Source organism: Moschus berezovskii, chromosome 14, assembly GCF_049115385.1.
Source record: "Moschus berezovskii isolate FMDL1 chromosome 14, NW_MosBer_1.0, whole genome shotgun sequence".
In the NCBI taxonomy this organism is placed as follows: Eukaryota; Metazoa; Chordata; class Mammalia; order Artiodactyla; family Moschidae; genus Moschus; species Moschus berezovskii.
Window position 1 is genome coordinate 59544335 of NC_142473.1, and position 10495 is coordinate 59554829.

Below are 10495 nucleotides of genomic sequence, written 5' to 3' on the forward strand. Positions count from 1 at the left end.
TTTCTTTACTGGGACCTTCTCAGGGCCAGCACCTTCCCCCAAGGAGTCTCCTTCAGCCCTCGCAGCGGGCATGTATGGCGCATATTCATTTTATCCCATTTTCACAGAAGAGGAAACTGAAGGTCAGAGAGCAGCATAGCTGAGTGTGGCTAACAGGGAACTGAGCCAAGACTCCAGCTGTTGTCTTGCTTCAAGTCTGGACACTTCCCGCCACAGCGCACTAGCCCCCTATGCAGCAGAGCTCTGGGAGACATGCTTGGACAAATCCTCAAGCTTCCCTCAGGCTTGGAGGACAGAGGCAGGAAAAGCAGCCCAGTCTGACCCTGGGTGAGGCTGAGGTGCTGTCTCCCTGCAGACAGCCAGTTTAGACCAAGTTGATCTCTGGGTTTCCTCCTCCTGTGCTGCCCCAGGTCTCCCACACTGGTCTTCTGAGCATCTGTCTCCTCTGGGGCCAAACTAAGGTCCTGACAAGATAAACAGTGGCTTGGTCTGGCTTTCAGTGCCATTCTATCAGGCCCCCTGCCGGTGGTCTGCAAACCAGGTTGGTAGGGCCAGGGCATCCAGGCCCTGGTGCACGGGAGTGATGCTGGTGGATGGTAGAGAACTCTGGCAGAATCCCAAAGGTTTTCCCTGCAGGGGAGAGACCTGTCTAGGCAGCTCGCTCAGCACCCCAGCCCTGGCACACCCCAGGTGCTGAGATAACCCAGCAGAAACCAGCGGGGTCTGAAGAGTGGAGAAAGCATGTGTGAATGTGGAAGTGTGCATGACACAGGGTGGTATGTATGTTTGCTGTTGTGAGTCAGTGATTGAGACATCCTGGCCTGCTGCCTGGGGGAGGTGGCCAGGTAGCCCTACATTTTTCTGCTGCACTCAGTATTGTAGGGGTGGCACCCCAGGCTGGCTCCCTCTGCCCATCCCAGCCTGAGCCCGGTTTCCCCAGGACCTTTGGGGTCAGGGTCCCTGCTCCTCCCTTTTCTTGACCCTATCTCTCTGGCTGCAAGGAAACCAAGGCTGTTGTTGCTAGGAGGATGTTGCCTCATAGGACCCAACCCTCTCATTTTGAAGGTGAGGAAACTGAGTGCCAAAGGGGGGCAAGGACTGGTCCAAGTTGCGCAGTGACTCCGTGCCAGGGCTCGCATTAGAATCCAGGAAAAATCCAGGGAAAGCCCACTGAATTCCTATTGCCTCTTTCTCTGGGAGAGATGCAATCCATGTTTGCCCCGCTGGACTGAGCCTCACTTCATGGGCCTCCCTGCCTCTGCTTTGCTGTTGCAGATCCAGGTTGAGGTTCTGCCCTGTCACTCTGTTCGCTGGCCACTCTATTAGTGTACTCTATTCCCTGTGCTGCTGGACTCTGCTGGGCATGGGGATGCAGAAGAGTGTGCCTGGTCCCTGCCCTTGCCCTTCTAATGGATCCTGCTGGACTTTGTCACTTTCTGCACATGGGACTATGAGCATGCTTTCTCAAACCCCCAAGCCTCATTTTCCTTATCTGTAAAATGGAGCTGTTCACTTGCTAGAAAAGTGGTAAATTATGGTTCATTGTGAGGGATTGTGGACTCTTTCTCTCTGCTGGGGCAGAGTAGCCTGCCCCCCAGGAAACCTCTTCAAGGCTGATAGCTCCCTCCATCCGAAACAGGATGACCTGATGCCTTTTGGTCAGAGCTGGGACAGACAGGTACCCTTTCCCACTGATCTCTACCCATGTCCCTTGTCTCACCTCTGTTCCAAGAAGTCAGCTGGGAGTTGGATCCACATGACCCTGGTGAGCTGGCCCTGGGAGGGTCCCTAGGTCCAGCCACGCTGAGCCTGAGGCCTCACGCCTCATCCTGGGCTCTGCCCTTGCCTGGTGGTTGTCTTGGCAGAGTCCCTGACCCTTGTGACCTCAGGCTTCTCTTCTGTGCAGGGAGGTTTGGCCTTTGTGAGCGGATGTCAGGATTGGTAGAGTCATGTATGAGCCTTCTGTTCCACACCCTTTTCCTGGTCTCTTGCCAATGGTTGGGAAATGATCTCTAACTGTGCCCACCTACCTATTCCTCCCCACTCCCTTGTTGGTGAAGGTCTTTGCCACCAGAGCTGCTCAGCTGACCCAGAGAGCATCTTTTCTCCCAGCAGAGGGGGGGCTTATGTGTTCACTGCCAGCCACCAGGACCACAGGCTACCTGGAAGAGGAGTGGGTCACGTTTCCCAGTGGTGATGGGCAGGATCTTGGGAGAAGAGACTGTGAAAGACTCTCTGAGCTTACAGTCACTCATCTGTCCATCTGCCTGATTTCACAGATGGACCTACCGAGGCCCAGAGAGGAGGCACTGGCCCAAGGTGGGAGGCTGGTGTAGAAACCAAGGCAGTGTCTGCCGCAGGGCCCGCGTCCTCATTCCTTCGTTCCTCTGCCCCGGTGCCCGGCTATGTGCACTTAGGCGAGTCTCTGCTCCTCTCTGGTTCCGAGTTTCCTCCTCTATAAGGTGCCAGGCTGGGACAAAGCTGTCTGACCACCTTGGCTGCCAGGGAACGGTGTGAGGGGTGACTTGCTAGGAATGTGTTGTAGGCTTGTGTCGGCCAGCAGGCCTGGCCTGGCCAGCACCTTGGGCTGAGACTTTGCCATTGGAAACAGGGGACATGCGATAAGGTGCGTCAACAGAGCCTTCACCAGCAGTGCCCATCCTCCTGCCCCCTGAGTGGACACTCTGTCCACCTGGGGGAGGAGTGTGGCACAAAGTCGGATCACAGCCATATCAGATGCCTGCACTTTTCTGGGTGCTGCACCAGGGACGAAGAACCTGCACTCTGCCGCAGGACACTTCATTTAACTAGATAGAGGCTTGGGGTGCAGGGAGGAAATGATTTAAGGGACCAGCTAAGGTTTCGCCAGGTGGCCCATCTGTATCTCAGGACCACGGAAAGCACAGCTGGGTGGCCAAGTCTACAGGTAGGGAAGAATCCGCTGTGACCTCCCTGGGAAGCAGCAACTCCTTTTTCTGGGTCTCAATCTACACCTCATAATCGAAGGAATGGCCCAGATCAGGGCTCTTGCAGCCCACGCTGTCCAGCAGGTTCCTGGGCCTGGCCCTCACCTCAGCTCAGGAGCAGGTTTCCACCCCAGTACTGGCCGCCTCAGCTCTCACCTCCATGCTTTCCTTCTCTGTGGAGACTGCACAAGGTGCTTTTTCATTCTGGCTTTCCCAAAAGCTAAAGTGGTGGGCGCAGCTGCTCTCAGGGGCAAAAACCCCAGAATTACCACCTCGCGGAGCTCATGTCAAGCCGCATCCCCACTAGCCGTGGACGCAGCTGCCGCCGCTCCCCTTTTATGTGGAGGGCAACTGGGGATCACTTGGGGTTTTGAGCAGTTTTAATCTGCTCGACAAAGGCAAAGGAGAAAGAAAGAGTACAAATGTCCCGAGCATCCGGGCACACAGCACCGGGGGTCTGGCTCACGCTCACGTGTCCTGGTAGTCACAGAGCTGGGAGGTGTGCCAGCTACCTTCACTCCCATCCCTTCTGGCCTCCATCGCCTGCAGATTCAGATTTCAGTTTCCTGGAGACCAGTCACCAGCACCCCACCCCCTCAAACTGAGCACGAGGTCCTTCCCTCAGCCAGGCAGTTTCCAAATCCAGAGTCATAGAAGCCCCGGCCCTTGCTCTTCTGCTGGTAGCCAGGGACTCTGCTTGCAGTTGGCCCCAGCGCAGGGCAGGGGGAACCCTGAAGTGCTGCTGGGAGGAATGTCACCAACACCAGTCCAGAGGCAGGGCAGCCCAGCAGACCAAAGTGGTCATCCCCTCTGACCCGGGAGCTGTATTTCTAGAAGCTTGTCTTAAGAAAGCAAACAGACATGAAGACAAAAATAAGGTATCTATAGAAGCGTTATTTCTGAGGGAAATTTTAGAAGCTTTTCAAAGCTTTTTTATCAGTCTAGGTTTGATAACAATCCTATTCATGTAGCATAGCTGTGAGAAGACATGTTACTGAGGGGTCCTGATAAGAAAAAAATAGCTCTGATATGCTTGGGAGGTAGTTATATAAAAGTATCGACCATATGACCTCAGTGTGGGGACTTTTAAAAAAGAACATATGTATTTGAGTAGAAAAAACTGAACACGTCAGAGTGGTTTATCTGGAGGGGGAGGTATGACAGGTGCTTTTGATTTTCTTCTGACTTTCCTGTATTTTTAAACTTCTCTGATTATACATTATTTTTCTAGTTGGAAAAAAAGTGATGTTTTCTGAACAGAATGCCCATCCTCTCCACCCCTCTCAGCACCTTCCACCCCCATCGTGTTCCCTGTAGTAATGGGTGGGTGCCTCTTAGAGCTCAGGGATTAGTGAAACTTTGCTCCACCCACCCTACTGTCCAGGCCACCAGCCCCAGGGCAGGGGGTGGGCCCCGAGGAAGCCAATCAGCGTGAGACCATCCCAGGCCAGCTTTCTTGACAGCACCGCAGGTCAGCTACCCCAGCTGCACAGCTGACCTCCCCGCCCCCACTGGGGCTGGCACCAGGGCTGTGACTTGTCCTTGTCCGGAGCCTGACCTGAGTCTGGCTGCCTGGGAGGAAGTTTCTGTTCAGGCCAGATGCTCTGTCCCTTCTCTTGCCAAAGTTAGGAACTTGGACTTTACCCCGATGGGAGCTGGACATCCCTCTTTATCTGAGAGGGACAGAGATTTCACTGGGCTTTTAGAGCAGTCACTCTGGCTGTGGTGAGGGGGCTGGGCCCAGAGGGAGGGAATGCAGGAGGCTGGCAGAGTGCAATTAAGAGGGCTTGGTGTGTTTGGCTGGAGAAACAAGGGGAATGAGGAAGTGTCTTACTCGCTTCCCAGGGACTCGAAGTCCGAATGGTGACTTTAGGTCCCCAGCACTGAGGCCCCAGTGATGAGAGTCTCAGGTCTAGGGGGAATCACTCCAGTCCTTCAGACCCAGGCTCTGGGGAGCAGGGTACACCCAGTGCTTCCCTTACCTCTGGGTGCTCCCCGGTGCCCCTTCCTGGCCAGGTTGCTCTGACCCAAGGTCTTCCCTGCAGCTGGTGAAGACACACAACTTACTGACCAGCAGGAACTACATCTTTGGATACCACCCCCATGGCATCATGGGCCTGGGTGCCTTCTGCAACTTCAGCACAGAGGCCACAGAAGTGAGCAAGAAGTTCCCCGGCATAAGGCCCTACCTGGCCACACTGGCCGGCAACTTCAGGATGCCAGTGCTGCGGGAGTACCTGATGTCTGGAGGTGAGACTCCACCTCTGAGTGCCCCTGTCTGAGCCTCTCCATTGGCCAGGAAGCCAACCCACTGTGCTCTAGTTCCTGGTCCTGGGAGACATGGCCAGCCACGGCCTGGTGTGTCAGGGCTGAGCGAGAGAACTGTTCGTGTGATCTTCTGGATTCAACTAGCATAACGTCATCCCTAGGAAACCTTCTCTGACCCCTTTTTCTGGGCATCCCCAGGCCCTGTGCTGCCCTTTGCACAATCTAATCATTGTCCATGACTCTCATGTTCTATCCACCTTGATCCCCACCAGCCTGACTTACTGGGGTTCCCTGGCACCTGGCACCAGCTCAGCAGAGTTAGGACCTCAGGGAATGTTTGCCAAATGAATACATTCCCTAAACAACCCTGTGTCATCCCCGTTTTACAGATAAGTAAGCTGAGGCTCAGAAAATAGAAAGACTTACGTGGGGCTATTCTTCTAAGTGGCTGGGCTAGGTCTGGGAACCAAATCCAGGGCTCTGTCTATATTTGACCATGTACAGAAGGTAGGAAGTCTGTCCCTGACTGTGTGTCCCCTGTCCACTCTCCAGGCATCTGCCCAGTGAACCGGGACACCATAGACTACTTGCTTTCAAAGAATGGGAGCGGCAATGCCATCATCATCGTAGTTGGGGGCGCGGCTGAGTCCCTGAGCTCCATGCCCGGCAAGAATGCAGTCACCCTGCGCAATCGCAAGGGCTTTGTGAAACTGGCCCTGCGCCATGGGTGAGTGTGTCTCAAAACACATGTGTGCACACGCATGCCCACACCCGCCACAGCTCTGCTCAGCCCAGGGCAGCAGCTCCCTTGCCTCCTGGAGGCAGAACCCAGACTCTAGGAAGGCAGAGAAGGGAGTTAACCATCTGTGGGGAAGGGGATGTTGGAGACCAGAGGTTCAGGCCAGGGGCGGCTGGGTGGACAAAAATGCAGCCTGAGTCTCCTGGGCCCCAGCAGGTGGAGTGAGAGGCCCGCCAGGCCCAGAGCCAGGACTGTGCCCCATGCCAAATCCTATCACACAGCTCGGAGAGCAAAAGGCCAGGAAGGAGAATGGTGTGTGGCTGGAAATATCAAGGAAGTCTTCTTGGAGAAATAACCCTGAGGACAGGCAGAAAAGGAGCAGGGCAGCTTGGGTTTCTGTGACCTTTTCTGGAAAACCAGGAGCACATTCTGTGTAGCCACCTGTTCAGCACATTTTGTTAGACAGAGCACATTTACTTCTACCTCCCCGTTGGATTCTCCTGCAAAATCCTGCAGGAATGCCATCCCCACTTTCCATGTGAGAAAACCAAGTGAGGCTAAGGGGCCTGGTCAGGGCCACGTTGTAAAACCCTGACATGATCCCCACCCACTGACAGGGGTGGGGGCCTGTCCTCATTTGGCCCTGAGGGGACATGTGGTTTGGGGTCCCCCAGGTGACTCTTGTACACCCCTAAGGGAGGGCAGTTTGGCTGGTGTCTGGGGCCTCTGGGGCTGCCAGGAGGGACTGAAGCCAGTGATTGGGCTAAGACAGACCCTGGCCTCTGTCTTCCAGAGCCGACCTGGTTCCCATCTACTCCTTCGGGGAGAATGAGGTGTACAAGCAGGTGATCTTTGAGGAGGGCTCCTGGGGCCGATGGGTGCAGAAGAAGTTCCAGAAGTACATTGGCTTTGCCCCGTGCATTTTCCATGGTCGAGGCCTCTTCTCCTCTGACACCTGGGGGCTGGTGCCCTACTCCAAGCCCATCACCACTGTCGGTAAGCTCCCCTAAACTCGGGCGCCATAGCTAGTTTAGTGGCAGAGTTAGGATTCAAATCCAGGCCCCTGGCTCTGATGTCCATGCTCTAAACCATGAGGACATGGACCTGCTTGGGTGCTGACTGCAGTGATGGGTGTGGGCGGGAGATGGGGGATAGTTCCATTACCAGGAACTAAGCTGTCTGGATGAGAAAGCAGGACTCAGCAGTTCTGTTTGCAGCGCTTGAGTCTCATCAGGGAAGACCCCCTTACAGTAAAGACAGACAGGGGGTGGAGAAGGACGTGCTCTGGAGGGTCCTAGTGGATCTCAGGGAGGAGTGACTCTCCCACTTTTGGCCGAATAGGAATTATCCTGTAAAAAAGAAGAGGAAGAGACTTTTTGTCAGAAACAATAGCCTAAATGAAGTTCTCACAGCAGGACTGCATAGAGTTTTGAGGAACAGAAGGAAGTCAGTTGATTGGAGCAGAAGTCTGTGAGAAGTGGAGCAAAAAACTGGCTGCACTTCGCCCCCAGCCATGTTGTTTTGCTTTTATATGAGACAATTTAGAGGATTCCAAGGCATTATCTATTGTAGGAGTGTGTGTGTGTGTCTGTTAATGGTTCACAATCTAGAACTCACACAAGAGCATGGAGGCCACAAGCCATGGACTTCAGGGGCCAAAGCTCACATAAACACTTAGAGTTGTTATCAGGGCCAGAAGTTTTGCTTTGTACGTTTTCCAAAGAGATCAACTTCCTGCATTTTAAATCCCATGGCCCAGAGTCACCCTTGACTCTTGTTATACACCATACCAGGTCTGATGTCTGTGAGGCAGCAGGAACATTTCCATGCACAGTTTGGCTGGAGAAGGACGGGATCTGGTGCCCAGGGTGAAGGAGTTTGCTCTTCACCTTAAGAATGGAAAATTGCTTGAGGGTTTGGGGGAGGGGAGATTCAGATTTGCATTTTAAAGTGATCCTTGGGACTCCTGAATAGAAAAGGAGTTTAAAAAGGCCTGTTTGCTCAGTCTTGTCCGACTCCATGACCCCATGGACTGTAGCCAACCAGGCTCGTCTGTCCATGGAATTTTCCAGGCAAGAATACTGGAGTGGGTTGCCATTTCCTTCTCCAGGGAATCTTTCCAACCCAGGGATCGAACCCAAGTCTCTCACATCTCCTGCATTGACAGGCAGATTCTTTACCAGCTGAGCCACCAGGGAAGCCCTAGAAAAAGGAGTTAGAAGGGACAAAAATGGAATCCACACACCAGTCCAGAGTCTTTTGTAGTAGCCATTGGCTTGGACAGAGGGAATGACAGCCGAGATGGAAGAAAAGTGCATGAACTTGGAGGAAATGTCAGAAATAGCATTGCTAGGACTTCATGAGCTGGGTATGGAGAGGAAGCAGGAGGATGAGAAAAATAAAATTACGCACGGATTTGTGAAAGTGGTCCCCTTCTCCTTTCCCTACCCTTTACCACACTTCTCATAGCATATCGCATTATTGTACAGAATCCTCAGCAAAGCCCTGTAAGGAAGGGTCCCCCTGTGATCAGTGAGGAAACTAAGGCTCAGAGAGGCAGTGACGAGCCCAGAGCAGGCAAAAGCAAAGCCATTCCTGCATCCCACACCTCTCATGGGAGCTCCCAACTGAGAACTGCAAGCAGTGAGTGCAGCTGGACTCGATCCCACCTGCTGCTTAGTGGCTCGGTGGCCTTGGGCAGGTCCCTTCCCATCGCCCTGGGCCCCAGTCTTCTCACCTGTGAAAGGGACAACCTGAAATGGAGCACTTCCAGCACAGTTCCTGGCGCGTGGCTGGCTCACAGCACAAGGTCACCGCCAGGAACATCGTGGTGAATGCCCAGGGAGGGTGGGCCAAATGGCACTGACTAACCACAGGCCCCTGCCCCCTCCCTGCAGTGGGTGAGCCCATTACCATCCCCAAGCTGGAGCACCCGACCCAGCAGGACATCGACCTGTACCACGCCATGTACATGGAAGCCCTGGTGAAGCTCTTCGACCAGCATAAGACCAAGTTCGGCCTCCCGGAGACCGAGGTCCTGGAGGTGAACTGAGCCTGTCCTCAAGGGCCAGCTTCTGGGAGGAACCAGCTGCAAATCGTTTTCTACCAAGTTCTCAAGTGCTTTTTGTTCTGTAAATTTGGAAGCATCATGGGTGTCTGTGGGTTATTTAAAAGAAATAATAATTTTGTTAAAACATTACAATGTTAGGTCTTTTTTAAGAAGGAGAAAGGGAATGTTTCAAGCTCTCTCACCTCCAGTTTGCCCTGTTCCAGGTGGGCGCTGCCACATCTGGGCCTATGGTTTCACAGCCCCTCTTCCTTCCTTCCCAGATTACAGAGAAAACTCAGTCCTGGTTAACTGGGGAAGGACAGTCATTAGTGACTCAGGCCAGTTAGAGCATTTGCCCTTTGGCCCTGAGGGATGAGGGGCAGAAGCCTCCTCTAATACAAACATCTCTATGCCCAGCTACCCAACGCTTGACTGCAGGACTAAACTCTCTTGCCAAGGGAAGACTCAGAGGAAACAGGTGTTCCCATGTTGAAGAGCGCAGGGATAAGCACCTGGAATATTCAAGCTTGATTTTCCTTTCTGCCACCCACCATGGCCCCAGTCTCTGAAATCTGGAGAACCTGGACTGGCCTCCAAAGAGACGATCAGGGTGGCAGTGTTCCTGTGCTGGAGAACGGAGCTGTCCAGATGAACCATCTCTTGGGTTATCAAGCGCCATCACGTTCTGGTTGGAGTGACTGGTTTTCCTCAGGGGACTGATGACATGGACCCAGCACAGACCCTGCCTTGACCTAAATCACAAACTTCCCAGTGGCCTCGCTTTGCTTAAATCATATCCTCAGTAGTGGGTGCGAGGAAGGGGTCCCCTTTCCTGTTTACAGAGGGACCTGAGCAGTAGACTGGTACCAGAACAGAAGTTCCCCGAACCCAAACCTCATATATTTGTGCCTTTTCTGAGAGAGGGGGCCAGGGAGGAAAGCTAGTCCCCTGTGTACTCTGTTTTCTCTTGATGAGCTCATTATACCATGTCAGACTTGTGTATATTCCTGAATGAATAAATGAAAACAAGTGTCCTCTATGAGTTTTTGCTGGGGCCACGTCAGCATCTTGCTGCTGATGCTTGGGGAGACCACTGCCCCAGCTGGGCTGCCTACTGAGTCCGCTTCTGCTTTCTCCTTCAGCCCACATGGCCCTTTGTGGTATATTAGTTATCAATTGCTGTGTAATAAATCACTCCAAAACTCGGTGGCTGCAAACAACATTGTCTACAGTTTCTGAGGGTCAGTAGTCAAGGTACAGCCCAGCTGGGTCTGCTTCAGGGTCTCATACAAGGCTGCAGTCATCCCAAGGCTCAACCCGGGGAGGATCCACTTCCAAGATCATTCTTTTGATGGCTAGTGGGATTCACTTCTCACTGGCTTTGACCAGAGGCCACTCCCAGTTCCTTGCCACATGGGCCTTTTGGTAGAGTAGCTCACAGCATGGCAGTGGGCCGCATCAGAGAGAGTAAAC

The 10495-nt window shown here is 53.4% G+C and overlaps 1 protein-coding gene across 2 annotated transcripts in view; it reads left to right on the plus strand.

The window, feature by feature from the left end:
* DGAT2 (diacylglycerol O-acyltransferase 2) overlaps positions 1-10228 on the plus strand; it is a 32853-nt gene extending 22625 nt beyond the window's left edge. For both annotated transcript variants that reach the window (XM_055423712.2, XM_055423713.2), the window contains exons 5-8: positions 5012-5216; positions 5787-5961; positions 6767-6969; positions 8871-10228. In XM_055423712.2, the coding sequence (XP_055279687.2) occupies positions 5012-5216; positions 5787-5961; positions 6767-6969; positions 8871-9025 (738 nt within the window). In that variant the 3' untranslated portion in view covers positions 9026-10228. The remainder of the gene's footprint in view (positions 1-5011; positions 5217-5786; positions 5962-6766; positions 6970-8870) is intronic.
* Positions 10229-10495: the final 267 nt, after the last annotated feature.